The sequence below is a fragment of the Saccopteryx bilineata genome, chromosome 2 (assembly GCF_036850765.1).
Source record: "Saccopteryx bilineata isolate mSacBil1 chromosome 2, mSacBil1_pri_phased_curated, whole genome shotgun sequence".
Lineage (NCBI taxonomy): Eukaryota > Metazoa > Chordata > Mammalia > Chiroptera > Emballonuridae > Saccopteryx > Saccopteryx bilineata.
The window spans coordinates 3,884,929-3,906,706 of record NC_089491.1 but is presented as its reverse complement, the minus strand read 5'-3'; the positions used below and the strand labels follow the sequence as shown (position 1 = coordinate 3,906,706).

The following is a 21,778-nucleotide window of genomic DNA, read 5'->3' as shown; positions in this document are numbered from 1 at the left end:
GGACGGGGCTGGTGCTGTGTCCCTACCTCTCCTCCACGGCTTCCGCCGCCTCTGTTTTCTCATCTTCAAGCGCTCTCAGGAGGCCGTCCTTCTCCAGCCTGCCGTACAAGTCTAAGATCTGCAGCTCAAACACCTGGGTGACCCTCTTCTGAGCCTCATAGCGGCTCTCCGCAGCCTGCAGCTGTCCCCTGAAAGACACAGGCCAGCTGGCCATGGGCACCCGCGCCCCCCACACCACGCTGCCGCAGGGGCCTCTCCCGACGCCCTTACCTGGCCTGCAGTTTGACATCCTCCAAGTACTTCTTCTGCTCCAGGAGGAGGTGGTCCTTCTTGGCCAGGAGAGACTCCAGTTCCAGAACCCGCTTCTGGGAGCCGTCGAGCCTCTGGCTCTGTTGCAGCACGAGGGAGCGGTGTTTCTCCAGCTCCTTTCGATATGCCGCCTTCATCATCTCCACCTCCTGGGAAGACACAGGGCAGAGGCGTCGGGGGACGAGTGTGTGCACTGGCGACGTCGGCAGCAGGCATGAAGGAGGCGCTGGCACACTGGGCGGGGATGTGTCCGCACAGCCCTCCTGAGAGCGAGCGGGCAGCGGGCAGAGGCGCTCCCCTCGGAGCCCGTTCTCGGGCTCAACCCCGAAGGAAATCACCCCAGACATTTTGGCACAAAAAAGGATCACTGCAGCATATTTAGAAGAGCAAAAATCTAGAAACACTGTTAGGTCTAATGTAAGGGAAATAGTGAAGCAAACAAAAGGGCAGCTTATACTCGTGAGTTTTAAAAATGATACGTAGATCAGAAAAAGGATAGAAAAGCAGGTGACAAAACCATGGGAACCGTACGATCAATGGTGTGAACACTGACATTAACGAAACACCCCAGGAGAGGATGCGGCCTTTGGCAGTGGGCCTTCAGCCAGCGCCATCGCTTGGCCTCGCTGCGTCTTCTCTCATACCCCCACCCCCACCCCCACCCCCACCGGCTACGGCACAGCCGGAGAACACACCAGAAAGAGCAGGCCTCTCAGCAAAGCAGCCTCTGCAGATGAGGTGCCTGAAAGGTCATCGTGTATGCCAGGCCGATGACCAGCCTGCCACAGAGGGACCAAGCTGAAACTCCAAAGGTAGTGGTAAAACACGCTTGATAAAATGTACATTTGTTTTGTAAATTTCTTTAGGCAAGAGAGAGAGAGAGAAACAGATAGGCAGGGAGAGATGGGAAGCATCAATTCTTTGTTGTGGCTCTTAATTATTCATTGAATGCTTTCTCATATGTGCCTTGACCAGGGGGCCACAGCAGAAAGAGTGACCCTGGGCTCAAGCCAGCGACCCTAGGCTCAAGCTAGTGAGCTTGCACTCATGCCAGCGACCTTGGGTCTCAAACCTGGGTCCTCTGCATCCTAGGCCGACGATCTATCCACTGCACCACCGCCTGGTTAGGCTGTATTGTAAATTTTTTAAAGTTGATTTTAGAAAGGAATGAGAGACAGGGAGGGAGCAAGGGAGGGAGGGAGAGAGAGAAAAAGAGAGAGAGAGAGAGCAAGACTGATTTGTTGTTCCACTTATTCATGCATTCATTGCGTAATTCTTATATGTGCCCTGAACAGGGATTGAACCCACAACCTAGGGGTATCGGGACAACAATCTAATCGACTGAGCTACCTGGCCAGGGCCCACATTTATTTTTAAAAAGAATAAGCCGTGAGGAGTGGGGAGAGGAGCTCCCATAAAAGCACCCCAGCCTCAAGAATGACTAGTAAACTGGCGCTTCCTTGGCATGGGTGCGGGCAACTGAAGCTCAGAACTGGACACCAGACAACAGGCATCCCAGCTGTGCCTCACGGCTGCAGACGGCAGCACCAGTTAGGGAAACAAATCAGACCTTCGTCATAGCGACAGTAGCGAGTTATGGGGACAGAGACATGGCACCAGCCAGGCACGCCCAGTGCTCCCACCAGCCCCCACAGCTGCTGTGCCCCACACCGACCGCTGTTCCCTCCTGCTGAACGGGAAGAAGTCTACCTCTGGGTCCGGGGCAAACCCTGGCAGCTATCAGGCAATGACTGGCTACAGACGGGCATGTGACACCATCCTGGCCAAAAACAAGGGTGGGAAGCCTGGGAAAAGCTTCCGGGCAGAGAGACTCGCAGAAAGTGACGCTCTCCCTCTAATGGGTATCATGGCACCCAGCTGAGGCAACAGGAACCCCACACACCCTGCCACCTCGAGCACGGCCAGCCTCGGGCAAGGCAGACAGGACAGTCAGGCAGCCAGGGCAGCGCCTGAGCCGACTCCCTGCTGCGGCACCTCCCCTGCTGACACGATCAGCCTGGGACTCTCCTGCCCGGGGGCTTCTCCTCAAGTGAAACACGACATTACCTACTGTCCAGTCAGTTCAGTGTTTCCTGTTGCTGCTTACACCCAAAGACATCCCCTTACCTGGCGATGACGGTGAGACGCTGAAGCGCTAGGCAGGCTTGCTCACAGCCCCACAGGTCCACGGGCCGGAACCACAGGACAGCACCACAGAAGCCCGTTTGCCTACACTCCCCAGGAGACGCCAGGGGTGCATCTGAGCAAGCTTCTCCGGGGGCCTCGTGTCCTGTAGTTCTGTCTCCCCGCTCTCCTCCCCCAAAGCCATTACACTTCCAAGACGGGTGATGGCTGGTTCCCGGAGAAAGTGCCACATTCCACTTCCTTCTAAATGAATCTGGACCTGAGCCTGAAGCTGAGGAGCTGGGGAACGAGGCTCACCCCATTATAAACGCTGCGCTGCCCTGCTTCTGAGACTACTCTCTACGTTGGGTTAGAAGAGACACTTTATGAAGCAGAAACACAGCAATGTGACAAAGAAACCCACGTGCGATGGAGAAGTTAGTGACAGGAAACATCTGAGCGTTTACTATTAAAATTCCATTCCCAACTCACTCACTGACTTTACCCGAGGCTATTTATAAAGTAATGCAAAACTCCTGCACTAGGCCCTGGCCAGTTGGCTCAGTGGTAGAGCGTCGGCCTGGTGTTCAGGAGTCCTGGGTTCGATTCCCGGCCAGGGCACACAGGAGAAGCGCCCATCTGCTTCTCCACCCCTCTCCCTCTCCTTCCTCTCTGTCTCTCTCTTCTCGGAGCAAAGCTGGCCCGGGTGCTGAGGATGGCTCTGTGGCCTCTGCCTCAGGCTCTAGAATGGCTCTGGTTGCAGCAGAGCAACACCCCAGATGGGCAGAGTATCGCCCCCTGGTGGGCATGCCAGGTGGATCCCGGTCGGGCGCATGCAGGAGTCTGACTGCCTCCCCGTTTCCAACTTCAGAAAAAAAAAAAAAAAAACAACTCCTGCACTAATTAACGTAAGATCCTCCTGATGCTGGCCTTGTCGCCAGGACCAAACCACCATCTGCTGAAACTACATTCAACATTACGAGGAAGAAAACGAAGCATACCAGTACCCCCCAGTCCTGAGGGTCACATTAGACAGAGCCAGCGCCATCGTCCCCCTTCATCAAAGGGCGGTGGGTAAGAGGAGGGAAACACTTATCCCCTTCTCTGTACCAACTGCCATCAGGTGCATTCACAGACACCTGTCTTCACCTCAAAGAAACCCGACCAGACAGACAAGCTTGCATGCTGGCTGGGCTGTGCCCGTGCCAGTACCGCTGCACCAGAGAGAGGTGGGAATGGCCGCCAGGACCGCCATGCCACCTTTCCGAAGACGACACACAAAGCCAGGCTGTGACCCGCAGTAGACAGCCGCTGGGCCCCCGCGAGCGCCCCAGCGAGGGCCCGGCTCCCGGCCCGGCCTACCTTGGTGGTGTCCGAGTGCTTGTTCTGCAGCTGCTCCAAGTACAGCTCGTTGACCTCCCCGAGCACCAGCAGCTGCCGGTTCAGGAACTCCATCTGCTGCTGCACCGACTCGCTGTTCGAGAGCTGACCAAGCACAGGGACGAGCGGCGTGAGAGGCCCGACCACACACCACAGGCAGCAGCCACTGCGCAGGGAGCCGCTAGGGGCGTACTACGTCAGCGCGGGGGTGGACCCACAACCCCACGTCCCGAGCTTCCCCCCGCGTGGCTGGCACGGGGAGAGCACCAGGGGCAGGGAGCCGCTAGGGGCGTACTACGTCAGCGCGGGGGCGGACCCACAACCCCACGTCCCGAGCTTCCCCCCGCGTGGCTGGCGCGGGGAGAGCACCAGGGGCAGGGAGCCGCTAGGGGCGTACTACGTCAGCGCGGGGGCGGACCCACAACCCCACGTCCCGAGCTTCCCCCCGCGTGGCTGGCGCGGGGAGAGCACCAGGGGCAGGGAACGTAGACAGAGACGCCCTGAGAGCGTGCTGGCCCAGGGGAGATGTTCACCTGTGCCACAGCCGAGGTGGCCACTCCAGGACACCTGGAGGAGGTGGGTGTGCACAGGACCCCAGCAGGGACATCAGGGCCAGGGGACAGAGCCCCAGGGAAAACTCACCCACCCCTGACTAAGGGACTCCTAGCAGTGCGGTGAATCCCAAACACAGACGGATCACAGCTCAAACACATGAACAAGCAACTTTGCACATTATGCAGCCAGTGTGCAAAGAGAGTGCTGGCTTGCACACAGTCAAGGACTCAGGCCGGGTCACTCTGCTGTGGAGACCGTCCTGTGCGGGGGTTCAGTAGCACCCCTGCACCTACCCACTCTATTTCAGTAGCACCAAAACCATCAACAGAAATGTCTCCAGACGTTGCTGACTGCCCCCCGGGCAGGAGGGGCCCACCTGCTCCCCGCTGGGAACCCGTGACAGACACGCCCACATTGAGAGGAAGAGCATCAGCAGAGCGGGGGCGGAGGGCAGCCCGGCTGGCCCGCGTCCTACCTTCTGGGACACCTGGCTGAGCAGCAGCTCCGTGTGGCACACCTTGCTGTTGGCCTTCTTCAGCTCCAGGCGCAGCTCCGCCACCATGTTCCTGCAGTCCTCCAGCTTCGTCTGCCAAAGAGAGGCCGCGTGGTCAGAGCGCAGCGGGAGGCCCCCGAGAGCCACGGAGCCCAGCTCCTCAGTGAGCCACCGGGAAGTCATCCTCAGTTTTTTGTTTTTGTTTTTTACAGGGACGGAGAGAGAATCAGAGAGAGGGATAGTTAGGGACAGACAGGAATGGAGAGAGATGAGAAGCATCAATCATCAGTCTTTCATTGCGACACCTTAATTGTTCATTGATTGCCTCCTCATATGTGCCTTGACCATGGGCCTTCAGCAGACCGAGTAACTCCTTGCTGGAGCCAGTGACCTTGGGTCCAAGCCGGCGAGCTTTTTGCTCAAGCCAGATGAGCCCGTGCTCTAGCTGGCGACCTTGGGGCCTTGAACCTGGGTCCTTTCGCATCCCAGTCCAACGCTCCATCCACTGCGCCACCGCCTGGTCAGGCTCATCCTCAGTTTTAAAAATAACTTATGGTGGATTTCGGAGTTCCTGATTTGTTTAATAAAGGGACAAGGCCTTAGCCTCCCAGGGACCAGAGTGCAGAGAGAGCACGGGCTGCACTACAACCTCCCACGGAGCTGTGGCTGTCGTTTTTTAAGGGAAACACAGCGACATCTGTTGGTTGTCACGAGCACTACCGGTTGGAGGTCGCTGTCTCCGTAGGACACATTCCCACTCTGTGGATGACATCATCCTTTGCAATGGTGCACTTCAGGTGGTCAGCGTGATAAAAATCACCAGGCAAAAACCAGTGTGAAATAGAAAATGAGGGTGATTCCAGGGTCTGAGACTGCGCGGTGCCCCAGAGGTACACACACAGCATTGGTAGGCAACTGTGTCATTTAAAAAAGGAGTTAGCCCAGGCCACAGGCACAGTGGATAGAGTGCTGACATCACTGGTTTGAGCCCAGGGTTGCTGGCTCAAGCCCAGGGTCACCGATCCTGAGGTCATCGGCTCAACCCTGGGGTCACTAGTCAACCCTGAGGTCGGCAGTTTGAGCCCCATCAGGGCACATAGGAGAAGCCATCAGTGGTACAACTAAGCAGAATGAGTTGATGCTTCTCTCGCTCCCTCATTCTCTCTCTCTCTCTCAAAAAATTAAAGAAAAAAATTTAATGAAAAAGGAGTTAAGGCCCTGGCTGGCTGGCTCAGTGGTAGAGCGTCAGCCCGGCATGTGGAAGTCCCGGGTTCAATTCCCAGTCAGGGCACACAGGAGAAGCGCCCATCTGCTTCTCCACCCTTCCCCCTCCCCCTCTTCTCTCTCTCTCTCTCTTCTCCTCCCATCCTTAGCCCCTTGGCCTGGGCACTAAGGATGGCTCCATGGCCTCCACCTCAGGTGCTAGAATGGCTCTGGTTGCAACGGAGCATCGCCCCAGATGGGCTGAGCATCACCCCCTGGTGGGCATGCCGGGTGGATCCCGGTGGGGGCACATGCAGGAGTCTGTCTCTGTCTCCCCTCCTCTCACTAAAAAGTAAAAAAATAAAAAAAGGAGTTAAAAAATGTTGACATGTATGTGTATTGTTTCAAACAGCTACCAAGTTGTCAGAATAAACCCTCCTGAAGCTGTTTCCAGCGCTCGCTGAGCAGACAGCCAGGCGTGTATGTGGGGTGCAGGGCATCAAGGGCACTGACGAGAGGGCGCTGGAGCCTGGAACCGCGGGAGCTGGGGGCCTCAGCCCTGAGGTCCACCCACCACGGCACAGAGGGAAGAGCAACTCATCTTTGTTGAGACAAACGGGGTGCCCTGTGCCCTCTGGGCGTCCGCCCAGTGCTGGGCGCATACCTGCAGCTCCTGGCTCTGGTTGTAGAACTCCTCCCGGTCATGCTGCAGCTGTCGGATCTGGCTGTGCAGCTGGGCGACCACCGTGTCCCGCTGCTCCTGCAGCTGGCTGTATCTGGCCTGTTCTTTCTGCAGACTGACCTTCCACATGTGGATGTCCTTCTCCTGTAGCTTCAACTGGTCTTTCTAGCAGAGACCAGAGATGTCACCACATTAGCTGCCTTCCAATATGGGCAGCGGTGCTCAAGGTCAAAGACCAACATTTCATCTAGAGCCGTAGCTATGCCAGAAACTATAAGGACAGGCCCGGCCGGACAGCTGACAGCTCGCTACTGTGTAACCCAGCTTCGTTGGCTCAAGGGCTACTAAGTTTCACCTTTGCAGATAGACATTAAGTTATTTGAAGACCTTTTCTCACCCAGCAGCACTGCTGCGGCATGAAGGTCAGCACGGTGATGGATGTTCACGGAGCACTCACCCTGCACCGGGCACCAAGCAAGCACTATCACTGCTCCCAGGTTACAGACTGGGCCAGGCTTCAGGAGGCTACAGTACTTTCCTAAGTGACAGAGCCAAGGTCCGGTCTCCAGGTCTAACTGGCTTCACAACTGTGCCACAAGTTTTTAGCCATAAAATAGCTTCAGGAGAGCTGGTATCACATTTGGAGAAACAATGATCTTTTGACCCTGGTATCGTCACAGCCAATCACACAAACACACAGAAGATCAGCTGTCTCCACGTTTCCAAGAGTCGCGAGGGAGCTCAGAGGCACAGCCCACTCACCGTGTTAGCCTCAGACCGTGGAGGCCTGCCGCCCTCGCCAGCAAGCAGAGCAGGGATGGACCCGACTCGGCTCAGGGGCAGCTCTTTAGAGACAACGGAGGACCCACCCCACGCCCACCCCGCAGGCTCACCATCGCGGCGTTGTGCTCCTCCAGAGCCGCTGCTCTGATCACCCTGCGGAGGAGCCGCCTGTTCCGGACGGCGTGCTGCTGCCTCTTAAAACGCTCATAGAGCAACTGGTTGTGCAGTAAAAGCAACTGGTTACGGAGGGTGCGGATCTCATCTGAGGGAGGAGAGCCTGCTTTTGAAGCAGAGGGAGGTGGCAGAGATGCCTTTTACATATACATCAACCAAGCCCCCAACCCGGTTTGTCAGCTTAAGAAACCGATTCTCTAAGGAACACTTCACCACGCGCTTGGCAAGCGCCCACGTGGTTCCCAGCACCAGCCAGTCCTTCATCAGGAGACGGGAAGTAGTTACCACCGGTCTCCCTTTTAAAGGATCGCAAAGGGCTCAACATGGGTGAGTCTCTGAAAGCGTTATTTTTCTCCACAAACTGGAACCATATGTATTTAAGGTTCCTGTTCTCCCTTTCCTGGCACGTTTGCTGCCAAGATCTCTCCCCAGTACCGATTTCTTCGTGTGGGGATTCATCTAGGGAAGCCTGGCGTGAGGGCTGTCCTCTCTGCAGTTCTACTGCAAAGTGCCAAGTGCGTGGTATTTGCCACTTTTCAAAGATAGGAGATGCTGACTTGGCCACACGTAAGACACTCTTCAGCCCCGCGGACAGATGAGCAGCTGGGACAGGAGCAGCATGGGAGGTCTGCTTCCCACAGGACGCCTCCCTCAAGGACAGAAAAGGCAGCAAGCAAGCAGGGTCCCTGTGGGCTGAATCCAGAACTAAAGTAACAACTTTACCTCCAAAGTGGGTCCAGTCCACAGACTTGCTGGGTAAAGACAACCTAGGACGAAAGGTTTTGAACGCGAGTTAACAACGCTGGGGGTGGGGGAGGCGCCGGAGGGCACAGGGGGATGAGTCACGATGAAAGGGAACGTGGGGGGTGAACACACACGACACAGTGTACAAAGGACGTGTTGAGGGACTGTGCACCTGAAACCTGTAACATTCTGTTAACCAGTGTCACCCCAATAGACTCAATAAAGAGAGAACACAAGAGTTACGGATGGTACCTAGAAGAAACTTATCTAGACCTCTCACTGCAGCGAGGTTAGGTCACTTCCCCAGGGAACGAGAAAGTCTCAGACTAGGAGTCCGCAGAGTCAGAGGAGGAGCCTCACAGCCCATGCATCTGACCAGGCCAGCGTGGCGGGCCTCCCGCCGAGCCTGCTCTGCAGCCTGTGAGCCCAGCTCCACTCTCCCTGGAAACTGGGTGACCAGGCACACAGCGAGCCGCCTGCCTCTCGCCCTCTCTGCCGAGACACATGGGGAGGAGCTCTGGGTTGGGAAGCTCCTGTCACCCATGTTTAAGGAAAAAGTAGGGAATTTACTTGAGCTCATCACAGTGAAGTTCTTTAAAAAGAGATCTTAAACGTCACAACCTCTGTTGAATCCTATGTCAGATTACTGAAAACATGAAAAGGACCCATTCCCCAGGAACCTGCTTAGAAATGGCAGAGGATTCAACTCCCCTTCACCCTTCCCTTTGGATACCCTTTGAAAAGGGCCTCAGACAGACGTGGTCTGGAGAAATCGCAGGCGCCGCCCTGGGGGAGGGGCCGTCTGCACTTGCACTGAAAGGCTGATCTCATCTTCCACCCAGGGAACCATGTGACCAAACAGAAAACCTCTGCAGCTGGACAGCGAGGGGCGCTGACAAACACTCCTGCATCTGAGTGCGAGTGCCACCCGCTGGGCCTCCAGTTCTGAGAGCAGACGTGGGAGGGAGCCTCTGGCCTTCCTGTAAACGCAGGGGCATAGAGGGCCCTGCGTACACACTCCTGGCAAAACGGGACTCTACTTGAGGAACGGACTACGCCAAGGCTTGGCGTACGTCTGGAGGGCACACCGCCATGCACACAAAAGGGGCAGAGCGGAGGGATCTGAGGGACAGAGCGGAGGGATCTGACCAGACAGGAGGAGCGCAGCCCGGGTGCACCCCGCGGAGGGGGGCACCCCGCCCCCTTACTTGCTCAGCTCCTTGCCGTGGGCGTCGGCTCCCTGCTGGATCAGCTGGTCCAGCACTTCCAGGGGGGAGGTGGAGGGTCTGCAGTCCTCCTCGGCGTGAACTCGCACTTTCTTTAGGAGTTCCTCGGTCTTCTTGCTGATAAAATGATGAGCAGTCTTTGGCAACGCCACCTCAAAAAGGTGATCGTAGGGGGGAGGCTGCCCGCCCCCAAAGCCCCTGCGCCTGTGTGGTGGGACTGTATAAGGGCTGGGAGTGAGGACGCCGGTCTGCAGCGGGGTCTGGCGCTCCCTGCTGGCGGCAGGGCCCTGGTCAGCGCCCCCGCAGGGCAGCTCGATGGGCGTGAAGGCTTGCTTTGGTGTATCTGGCCCCAGTTTGTCCAGGGAGGAGCTTAAAGGCTCGGGGAGCATGCCGGTGCCCTGAGCACTGGAGGCGGCTGCAGGGGTCTTCCTCGGACAGCCCGCGAGCCCGTCTTGGTAGAAGGGAGAGTCAAAACCTCTTGGAAGAACCAGAGGCTCAGCATTGGCCGTGGTGATCTCAGAAAGTTCTTTAGATATTGCCGCTGAGGAGAGAGGAAGAGAAACGCCACAGTAAACAGGCCATCGGGGAAGGGCAGGCAGGGGGTGGCATGCCGCCATGTGCCACCCAGAGGGACACATACCGAGTGGCATCCCTTTGCCTACACTGGACCTGGAATAAAACTCCCAGCTTTTCCCCATGAGTGGAAAAAGTGAGCAGCCAAGCGCTTGGACACTGCGCCAGCCCCAGGGCTGCGCCCACCCCCCGCAGCCTCACGGGAGCCTGGCCACAGCATTACCTTCCTCTCGGTCTTTCTCAGTGCTGTCTTCCTCAGAGGCCAGGTCACCTAAAAACACTGGAAGGTCACTCAGCGTGACAGATCCTTTGCTGCCAGAAAGTTCTTCTAAAGAGAGAGACAACTCGTTACAGAAATGCGCCAGAAACTGCCACCACGGTCCAACTGCTCCCACGACCACAGAAAGTGCTGCACAACTCTCCCTGCTGCACGAGAAGGCCCAAGAGGGCTCTCACCAGGCCTCGGCGGAAAGCTAAGACACGATAAATACTCTAACTAAAGGTGCCACAAACACCAGCCCCCTGGAAAATAAAATTCTCCATTCTTAATGCTCAGAGAACAGGTAAAACCACACAGCTTGAGCTGCTTAACACTAGCTGCTTCCTTGCAACGGCTCAAAAGCTTTCCTTGCTGTTCCTATTAGGTCGGCCTTGAGAATTAAGCCCATGTTTCGTTTTCGCTAGACCTGTGTTTTGCCGTACTCCAGAACCCCCCTTCCTGCACATAGCCCAGTAAGAGGAGGCCAGCATGGGCTACCGCCGCGCAGGGACATTACCTAGTCCCCGGTCGTTCGGGAGGTGGTGTTGTCTGTGTAGACAGGGTCGGGATGAGTCGGCTCTCTCTTCCTGAAAAACAGGCGCCACTTACATCACACGGTAAAGCTGAGAACGTAGTCTCGAATATAAGAGAAATATCCCAAATATCTACATTTGTAGTATGTTAAGAAGTTCAAAGGTTGGCCCAAGGATTTTTAAACTGTTCAATCTCAGGATGCCTTCATAGTCTTAAAAATTATTGAGGATCCCAAGAGCTTTTGTTTATATGGTTGTATCTACTGATAGTTGCCGAATTAGAAATTAAAACAGGAATTTAAAATATATATTCATGAATTCATTTAGAAATAGAAAAACCCTTATATATAAACATAAGCAACATTTTTATGGGGAAAAAAAGACAAAAACAAAACCTGTGCTTCCCAGAACAGAAATAACTGAGGGAGGCGAGCAGAGCAGCCGCCGTTCTGCGACCTCGCTCACAGCCAGCAGCTTAGAGAAGAAGCTGCACTCTCCTGTCTGCCTCGGCCTTCACCTGCTGCCGTCGGCACTCTGGCTCAAGGGTAAGACAAAAATTCTGGGCCCCACAGATAGGTAGTGGTAAGAAGTGAATGTAAGATAACGAGACCTTTCAGGTAACTGTGGAAACCATCTTTGACAGGACACCCAGACTTGACGGGGTTATTCTTACAGGTGAGTTACAAGGTGCAATCTGAAACCATGGCAATGAACTTGCTACACTGTGTATCGTCCACCAGCCCCCCGTGTGCCCTGAACGCACCCTTTACCTATGCATGAGCCTATAGCATCCTACTTCAAGCATTCTGAAGACTGCTCACCAAGTTAGGCAAATATATTGAAACATTTTGCTGCACGATTTGAAAACTCAAATTATTACTCAAGTGTCCCAAGATGTTTCAATCTCATCGTAAAAGTTGAGGGAAGCAATCAAGCTTCTGCTGCCAGATACCATGGCTTTAATATTCTAATTTCATCTGAAGTTGAATTGTATTATTGGCCAACAAATACTGTCAGTTGTTTATCTTGATGGGCCAGGCTCAGTTCGTCATGTATGACACTAACAGCCACCCATATGCACAGGTCTGAATAACCCTCGTTTCTCAGTCAGCTGTTTTTTAAAATAAAACTGGTGCTGCCTTGGCCGGTTGGCTCAGTGGTAGAGCATTCGCCCAGTGTGTGGAAGTCCCGGGTTCCATTCCCGGCCAGGGCACACAGGAGAAGCACCCATCTGCTTCTCCACCCCTCCCCCTCTCCTTCCTCTCTGTCTCTCTCTTCCCCTCCCACAGCCGAGGCTCCACTAGAGCAAAGTTGGCCCAGGCGCTGAGGATGGCTCTCTGGCCTCTGCCTCAGGCGCTCGAATGGCTCTGGTTGCAGTAGAGTGACGCCCCAGATGCGCAGAGCATCACCCCCTGGTGGGCATGCCGGGTGGATCCTGGTCAGGCGCATGCAGGAGTCTGTCTCTCTGCCTCCCCGTTTCCAACTTCAGAAAAATACAATAAACAAATAAATAAATCAAACAAAACCGGTGCTTCACAGACAAAAGCAGCCAGGTGGCCGGGGCCTGCAGTCACCGCCACACTTGGGACACAGCGGTGTCTGTGTCTGCTTCCTTCTTCCTCACAAACTCTACCACAGGGACATGAGCTCAAGGGCCAAGATGTAACAAAATTAACCATTTTTACTGCTTTCTACAGAACTCTCTTAAGTTAGTGTTTCTAGTTTGCTTTCTTTTCCTTTCACACTGAAGAAACGTGTTGAGGAAGAAGCATGCGACGCCTACAGGGACACCGGAGCCTGCCGGGATTTGCATGAAGGGGCAGCTGTTGGCTCGCTGCTGTTTCTATAGCGCACGCTCTGCACAGGCGGAGCCAATGACAGCTCAGTGCTGCAGTGCACAGGCTCCCGACCCAGAGGGCTCCCTGGAAGGGCTCTGGGACCTCCGCATCAGCCCATCACACCGGACAGCTGCTGGCCAGTCTATTTTCAATTGTTCTGACTCACACCCATCACATTTTAGGTCACATTCTATCTGGCACAACGAGCTTCACAGCGAGTCTGTGAGCGGTCCCTGTGCCTGGGCGGGGCTAGCCGCCGGGACCAGCGCACCTTCCTGGGGGGCGTGGCAGCGGGCTGCGGGAGTGGGCCCTGCATGCAGTCATCCGGGTGGCAGGGCGGGGCTGGAGGAGGAGAGGTCGCTGGGGTTCCCAGGGGAGTTCCTTTTCCACCTGCTCAGAGACGGGGACAGAATACACACAGTCAGTGAAAGAAATTACTAGAAGAGCTGCCCAACTATTACCATGAAGGGAGCTGCTGGAGCTAACTTTCTGAGAATTTAGGCCACTCTTTTTTTGGGTCATGTTTCACGTCCTGGAAATATCAACATCAGGGTGACCATGGCAAGTGGCCCCCAAACTCACTGTTACATCTAAGAAACAGTTCCTAGTCAGAAAAGACAGGCCCACACCAACCAACCAAATCCAACCCAAGACATACGTACCAGTTGTACCAAAGATTTTACTGTAAGGGTGTGGTAAATCAGACGGGACGTTTCCAGGAGAAGTCGGAGGAGTGGTCATTCCACAGACCACAGACGGGCTCCAGAGAGTAGCCTGCGGAGTTAACGAGGCATGTCAGCCATGAGAAGCAAACACCACGTCACCCAAGGTTTACAACCATGACCAATGGGCACTTCAAACTGGAAAAGGGCACCTTATTAAAGCTTTGTCAAGAGACAAGCGGCATTTTGTAAGTCTACACTTCAAGAGGAACCCAAGTGGGTCCTGCTAATAGAACACAGCCTTCAAAACACCTTCGTTTAAAATGAGCAGTGTGAGAGCTTCCCAGACCACGTGCTAAATCCTGATACAAAGGGTCAGCATCAGCGGCGAGCAGAGAGGGAGGCAGGCGAGCGGAGGGGACCACGGCGCACGGAGGAAAGCGGGCACACGACTGGACACCGTACTTGGGGCGGCTCAGTGGACAGCCGGGTCGAAGGGGAGCTCAGAGCTGGAGGCAGCTGCCCTGGCGTGCTGGCCGACGTCAGCCGGGAGGCGGAGAGAGGGGTGGAAGTCACGCACTCTGAGAGGACAGGGAAAGAGCACGCAGTGTCAGTGTGCGGCTTTGACTATTCCGACTCTTTTAAAACGTATGATCCTCTCAACCTTCAATCACATTCTGTTCTCTGTATATATAAAATATCTGAGGGGACTCCTGACATCCAAGCACCCTGGAACTGACATTCAGTAAGGTCAGCTGTCTGGTCACGCTTCAGGAGAACCTGGAAACGGACAACCTGGATGACAGCTTCAGTGAGTGCTGCCTACAGATAAGCCTAGACGTTTACATAATCCAATCGACATTGTCCAGACTCATCCAAACCTGGCAGAGCTGCAGCCCAGGGGGCCTCACTACATGTCTGAAAAGTAGGAAGAATCCCTTATGAGGTGGAGCCTGGAAGTCAAGTTTTTCATCCATTTTCTTTTCCAGGAACTGATGACCATCAGGTCTGCTGGCATGCGATCAGGCGGGAGGTCAAGGACACAGGACTAAATTAAACTTGAAGGAGGGAGTAATGAGGAGAAAACGGAGGCAATCAAATTGTAAGTATTTGGGAAACAGCTCCTAGGAGCTGAACTAAGTCTCATTCTAGGAAAAGAAAAATAAAGTCAACAAAAATCAGCAGTGCTTTCCAGAGACAAGGTAGCGACGCAGAGAAGCAGCGAAGCCCCCTTTACCGTAGCTATTCTGCGTGTCTGTGTAAGGGCTTGTGGGGACGTCCGCCGGCCGGTGAGGAACACGGGCCGAGTTCCGGTGAGACACAGAGTAGCCGTCTTCATAGGAGGCTTCCATGGGATCCAGAGAGATTTTGGCACACTCTATTACAACATCGTGGGTTTCTAATTTCTTCCACCTGTAAAAGGCGAAGCAAGTCAAGAAATGCATATTATAATGCATTTAAATCAATCAAATATATGAGAGTACTAACTCCAGCCAACCACTGACCTATGATTACCAAAGAACAAAACATAACCACACCGGCTCAAGTAGTAGTAAAAAATTAGCCATTCATGTCACAAACCTATATCCTCCTTATCTGAAATGGTTACATCAAGTTACCAGAAACAAATCTGAAAGAAAAGTTGCATCAGCAAAAAGACTAGGCTGCGCCCTGACCAGTGGCTCAGTGGATAGAGCGTCAGCCCAGTGTATGGACGTCCCAGGTTCAGTTCCCAGTCAGGGCACACAAGAGAAGGGACCATCTGCTTCTCCCTCCCCTTCCCCTTCTCTCCCTTTTCTCCTCCCGCAGCCAGTGGCTCCATCAGTTTGAGCACAGCCCCGGGCACTGAGGATTGCTCTGTCAGAGCACAACAGCTTCAGGTGCTAAAACTAGTTCAGTACTCAAGCATCGGCCCCAGATAGGGTTGCCAGGTAGATCCCAGTTGGGGCACATGAGGGAGTCGGCCTCACTGTCTTGCCTCCTCTCACCTAAAAAAATTTAAAAATAAGATAAAATAAAAAAAAAGAGAAAGTAGGCCTAGTGTTCACACTGGCCCAGTAGCTAAGCTGATTGAAGCGTTGTCCTGACATGCCAAGGTTGCGAGTTCAATCTCTGGTCAGAGCACACACAAAAATCAACCAATGAATGCATAAATAAGCAGAATGACAAATCAGTGTCTTTCTCTCTCTCTCTCTCTCAAAAAAAAAAAAAAGCATTCAGAGAAGTAAAAAACGTGGTAGAAATGTAGCTACAATAGATGCAATAAAAACTAAAGATAAGGACATCTTCAGGGAACAGAAGAAAATATCAGAGAACCATGCTGGGGTCCCAATTGGAATATCAGGAGTTCTGGAAAAAAGAAACGATGGAGAAAGGGAAATCAAGTCCAACATAATTAAAGAAAGCATCTTAGAACTTCAAGTTTTCAGACTGAATGATGAGAAGACTCACACCAAGGGACTGCATGCACCAGGAAATGTCAGAACATTATGGAAACAGCAAAGACCATGCAGGCTCCCGTAAACACAAATGAGCAGAAATCAGAACACCTTAATTTCAACAGCAGCACTGGAAGTAAGGTGGCAATGGAATGATGCCCTCACACTGCTGAATGGGAATGACTCCCGACCTAGAAGTCCACACCCAGCCGAGAATCTGCATCCTCTCTCCAAAAGCTACTAGGGGACGTATTCCGTGAAACAAGAGTGAGCCAAAAAGGAAGATACGAGACACAGAAAACGGGACAGCAAGCAGAGCGGAGAACATGGAAGCCCCAGGAGAGTGCGCGGCACGGAGGACAACCGGTTCACATTAGCACAGACACGCCAGGGGACAGCCAGGTGGCGGCCACTGCTGGGGTGCCACCACTGTGCTGCTCTGAGCTGGGGGACAGAGCTAGGTCTCAGTGGCCCCGGCCTGGATGACTTGTCTGCCCTTAGCTTGTCTTGGCCTTGCACGGATGAGGTCCCCGCTCTCCTCCCCTGCCTGGACCAGCTGAGCACACTCACTACACCACAGGCTTCTGCTCTGACCGGCCCCTGAAGGCAGCGAACAGAATGGTCAGCTCCTCTGCCATTATTCCAGAAGCACGCAGCCTGGCCGGAAGCTCTGACTGGAGTACGCCTGACCTTGCCCAGGACTCACGGCCTGGCCCTGACTCCCCCAGAAGGGGCGCCCACACACTCTCACAGAGGGGCAGCTGGACCGAGACTCAGACACCATTATTCCTCTCGTCTCCTAGGACCCTTCATCTGACAGTGACAAGATTACCTTTTCCCGAGCCGGGCTTTGCTTCCCAACTCGTTTTCCAAACAAAACAATACATACAGCAACACTATGAAGAAAGAAAGAGAATGACCAATACAGAGAACAGCGGCTGTCTCTGAGGGGAGACAGGAAATAGGGAAATATGGCTGCCACCAGGGAGGGTCCTGTTCCGTTTTTGAAGTGGGGCAGTGGCCACACAGGTCTGCGTGTGTCATTACTAAGCTTTGCACGCCCATTTTCTATGCTTCTCTACGCAGAGCTCACAGTCAGGTGTGTGAGCTGACTGAGGCTGGCACTGCCTTCCGGGAACACAGGGAGAAGCAGCAGGAGAAGCTGCATTCCCCGGAGCTCCTTCCCAACTCAACCCGGGATCCTCCAACGGGAGCCTGGCGGGTTGTTTCTGCAGGGAGTGAGCTGGGACTTCCGAAGGCTCCACAGAGGATGGGCGTGCCTGGCGGAGCAGAAGAAAGGGATCCAGGGCGCCCACTCAGCGTCCCGACATCCCACAGTCCACTGGTCTCCAGCCACACCCTCTGCCGCCTGCCTCGCACGCACAATCACCGGTACCGCTGTGCTGGTCCTGCAGGGCCAGCACCTGCCCCCACTCCGCTAAGGGAGCGACCAGCTATCTGTCGGGGCGGGTTTCGGAGTACGCAGTTGTCACTGTACACGTCCCAGACTCCCCAGGAACTCCCCAAGAGGGAAGCCTCCGAGGTCCCGCCCTCACGCTGGCAAGAGGCTCCACCATGGGCTGCTGTGCGTTCCGTACCTCCGAGGGTCCAGTTCGTGGTCCTTGGATCCAGTCACCAGTTCCGGGTGAATCCGCACATGCTCCATCATTGGCTAGAAGGGTTCAGGTGACAAATAAAAGGCATCACCACACAACAGAACACTGACACATGCCCCAGCAGGGATGCCCCCAGACACCACGTAGAGAGAGAATCCCATCACAGAGACCGCACGTCAGGGTTTTGCTGATGTGAAATGCTTGTGACAGGCAGGTCTACACAGGCAGGAAGCAGACCAGTGGCTGTCCAGGGCGGGGTGGGGGGCTTGGGGCAGGGGGGTGGGGGCAGATGGGATTTCTTTTACGAGTTCCGTCTACCACGTGACACAAAGCCGCAAGCACCGCCGCCGCGCAGCCCCACACACCTTGACCACCTCCTCGAAGGTCTCCACGTTCTCCTTCATGCTGTAGTGGGAGCGCAGGAAGGAGACGAAGTTGCAGGGGTACATCCCGTAGAGGCGGTGAAAGAGGGCGTAGACGCTGCTATGCAAGTGCACGGCGTAGATCTCCGTCACGTGCCCTGAAAGGAGCCAGGGGGTACACTCGGCCGCTCGCGGACAGACAGACGGGGACCCGGAGCAGCCCACACACAAGTTTAGAGGACAGTTCTCGAAAACACAAACGCGAGCACAGCAGACGCCCCACTGACCACGCACCCGCGGCTCCCTATGGCCTGTGGGCACCCCCCAGGCTGCTGAGAGAGGCCTACAGGCTCTGCCAGATGGTCCTCTTCGGTCACTCCCTACGCAGAGCCTGGATACTTCTTGCCACACTGAACTGCCCTTATCACAGCACTGGCTGTCCCCAGCATCTCCAGCTGGCCTCGCCTCGCTCAGCACGTGCCCCCCCAATACAGTGCCACGTCCCTCAGCCCGCCCTCCCAGCGCCTCGCACTACGCTCGGTGCATAACAAGATTCCAGTGTTTGTGAAGAAACGTGTGAGAACCTCCTGAGAACAGTACACATGTAGTCTTAGCTCTGCAACTAAAGACTGACGAAACCACTACCCTGAAATGAGCTTCAAAAAGAGCTACAACTGGAAGAGCACTCAGTTAACCCAGCCCTGCCTGGACCCGGGGAAACCCCAAGTCCGCCATGTACACAGGCTTCTCCAACAGAATGAACGGACCAGCCCTGGCCTGGCCTGCAGGAAGAGCTGGCGGAGAGGGGGCGTCCCGCGGGCCATGTACGGAGCCACACTCCTCCGTCTCGCAGGGCCCCTACATTTCATTTCTTCGGCAGGAACAGCTCATGCTGGGATTGCCAGGGTTCCGACTCTCACACTTATACTCCTGAGACATTCCGACAGAACTGTGCTAGCTGCCGAGATGGACAACAGTCCGGTGCACTGGATACGGCACGCCACCAGGACGCACTACTTCCCCCTCTTCCTGCACACACATGAACAGGTCTCAGAGCCCACAGTGTGTTCTGTCTCAATAGGCCAGCGGACTAGGCAAGATCAACAGTCCAGCCTCCAGTTGCTGCCTACAGGGGGCGCACCCAAGCTCCGTCCTCATCTGGCTAGTGACCACAGCCAAGTCAGCTATCCAAGTGTCCACGTCCTTCCCTTCCAGCTCGCAACCTGTCAACCCATAATGACAGCATCCACCTGGTGGGCCACGACAGGTTCACACGGGGACCTTACCTGGTTTCTTCAGGCACCACGACGAAAGACGGCCAAAAATATCAAAGAAATCATGAAGGTGCTGCTTCCCTGACTGTGGAATCATTGGCAGCATGGTTATCAACACTAGGACCCCTGTCGCGAGGACGATGACGTCGGTGTCCACCTACAGAAGGAAGGGCCGAGCAAGAGGAAACGCCAGTCAGGAGCAGTGTTGGCATCAGCAGTGCGGCGCACGGCAAGGTCCTAAATGCCAAGGGTGCTCAAAGGAGAGGGTCACTCTGACTCATCACCCTGTCCCGAAGTCCCTAAGGGCTGTAGAGGGACCACACAGAAACGGACGCCACAGGAAAACTACTCAAGTCCAGCTCAACTGTGGGGTCTGAAAGGACCACTTGGCTGCACCTGGACCCAGGCATCCAGAAAAGGAGCCTGAACTTGTCTCGTGACTCCCAAGTCCTAAAGCCCCAGGACGTCCTGGTTACAGTGCTCGGAGGAAGCTGGAGAAGCTGCTTTTAACAGAACGAAGAAATGCTGCCGTGTTTGTTCATTCAACCAAATCCTAAACGATTTACTTTTATAAAATCAATTTAAAAAAAACACAACATATCAACAAGTTACACACTTTTTTTTTAAAGGATTATGACGGACATATTGTAAGAAGAAGGGAATGTGGCACTAACAAGTCTACCTAATGGCTCACCTTCACGGTATGTAGAAATCAGCAAATAAAAGACAATACAGTGACCTCTGACCATGTCTATAATTCAAATATCGAGTCATATTAACTTCAGGCTAATTGAAGACACTTAATACCCAATGGATAATGAATCACCTAGGCTAGCTGCAGCAGCTCTCCTGGCCCATGATTAAGTCATGACTGTTTGCCAAGTAACTGCTCTTCAGATTTAAGAAATAATATAGAGTGATCAAAGGCTCGCATGGATGCTAAGACGTTCATTATTCTTACTAAAAAAGAAAATAGAGTTTTAAAGAGATTTAGTTTTTCCATCAAGCACCATAGGTGCTGTTATGGAAGACAGTGAAGAGAACAGAAAATACTGGTAGGAGAATATAGAATGAGGTCCAGCAGAAAGGACCAGCACTAATTCGTGTTCTCACTGCAGGCCTGGGTAGCACCCCAGGAGTAATCTTCAAGGCTCACCCTTTTGGAAAAGATCAAGCAGTTTTACAATCTGAACTAAATGCTGTGCCTCAAAATTGGGTCATATCCTCATCAATGCAGCTGCTTAAAAAATTAAGTTGTTAACATTGTTCCTGTTTTTTCCCCAGTGTTACAAGCATGTCTTTATGATACTGTATCAATGTGACTCCTGGGGGCCCACCTCAGGGATCATAAAGCAGTGAGCTCCCTTTCCGGCAGAGACAGAAACGACTTGCACGGTGCTGTACCAGGTGAGCCCAAAGGCACGGCCAGCCCGCGACAGATACTGCTGGGGCTTCCGTGTCTCTGTGAGGCACAGGCACTTCGTGTCAGCCACATTTTCTTACTTTACAGGTAGGACACAGTCCAGGAACTGAAACAGGTTAAGCAAAGAGGCCTGAGAAGTTCCACAAGCCACTGTCAAAACTCAAACCATAAGGTTCTATTTAGGGTTTGACCCCCCATGTAGAAAAACTAAGGTTAGTGCAAAAGAGTAGAGGGCACCTTGGCGGGCACCCTGATCAGAGCCGTGACCAGATGTGCTCCTTATAAACGGTCAAAAGGGCTTTTGAGCCCTTATTCTATTATCCCAATTCCATTATGGAATTTAGACATGGGGGTTTCCCAAAGACAAACTAGTGCACTTTTAACTAAAGGAAGGTTTGACAAGGGTGACGTCGAGGACGGGTGGGATAAATAACGCTGAGCTACCCGGATGGCAAGGTCACCACACCTGCTGGGACAAAGCTATTCAAACAGTCAGTTACGCACTGAGAAAGGAGCTCAGCCCCAACTCTGTGCTCAGAGAGAAACACTCAATGCCTGCACATTCTCAAACTCTCTAGTTAAAATCTATGTGCTTGCTTTGAGTTACTTGCCATTTCAGAAATGATACAAAGCCGTTTCATTTGAACCCTCACGAACCTCGTACCTTGAGACATTTTAGCAAAGAAGGCAGAAGAGGTGCTTGAGAGAGCTTATGCTTCCAGGACGGCTGCAGCCTGACGACGTGTCCCAGCAGCGAGAGGGTGGCGAGCCGGGAGGCCACTTTGCCCACGCATTCATTCATCTTGTCCAGGAGGTGCTAAAAGGTTGGAGAGCAGGGAAGTGCATCTCAGGAGGGCGAGGAGGGGGTGGGGGCAAGGAAACGCAGGGAGATCCCTGGGAGAATGCATGAGGCTCACACAAACACAGGAGGCAGTGATGGACCCCAGGCCCCCAAGGCTTCCCTGGATGTCTACAGAGCAAGGGTTACACAGATAAAGAGATCAAATTCAAGACTTTTTAACCACATTGGCAAAGAAAACACTGCAGCATCTGGCCTTAGAGAGGACAGCCAGTCTGCACTCGCTGACCAAGGGTCTCCAAACACAGGTTTTCCTGGCAGAGGCAGG

The 21,778-nt window shown here is 54.0% G+C and overlaps 1 protein-coding gene across 13 annotated transcripts in view; it reads right to left on the bottom strand.

The window, feature by feature from the left end:
• Window positions 1–21,778, bottom strand: part of TSC1 (TSC complex subunit 1) — a 54,182-nt gene that overhangs the window by 4,682 nt on the left and 27,722 nt on the right. For 11 of the 13 annotated variants that reach the window (XM_066255866.1, XM_066255864.1, XM_066255867.1 and 8 more), the window contains 18 exons: window positions 21,316–21,468; window positions 19,241–19,385; window positions 17,958–18,112; window positions 17,575–17,648; window positions 14,776–14,951; window positions 14,004–14,119; window positions 13,539–13,650; window positions 13,148–13,266; window positions 11,023–11,092; window positions 10,470–10,574; window positions 9,656–10,214; window positions 8,427–8,470; window positions 7,640–7,809; window positions 6,729–6,911; window positions 4,844–4,954; window positions 3,796–3,918; window positions 271–458; window positions 27–188 (listed from right to left, as the gene is read on the bottom strand). In XM_066255866.1, coding sequence (XP_066111963.1) covers window positions 27–188; window positions 271–458; window positions 3,796–3,918; window positions 4,844–4,954; window positions 6,729–6,911; window positions 7,640–7,809; window positions 8,427–8,470; window positions 9,656–10,214; window positions 10,470–10,574; window positions 11,023–11,092; window positions 13,148–13,266; window positions 13,539–13,650; window positions 14,004–14,119; window positions 14,776–14,951; window positions 17,575–17,648; window positions 17,958–18,112; window positions 19,241–19,385; window positions 21,316–21,468 — 2,765 coding nt within the window. The remainder of the gene's footprint in view (window positions 1–26; window positions 189–270; window positions 459–3,795; window positions 3,919–4,843; window positions 4,955–6,728; window positions 6,912–7,639; window positions 7,810–8,426; window positions 8,471–9,655; window positions 10,215–10,469; window positions 10,575–11,022; window positions 11,093–13,147; window positions 13,267–13,538; window positions 13,651–14,003; window positions 14,120–14,775; window positions 14,952–17,574; window positions 17,649–17,957; window positions 18,113–19,240; window positions 19,386–21,315; window positions 21,469–21,778) is intronic. The other 2 variants (XM_066255875.1, XM_066255874.1) reach the window with 2 other exon arrangements.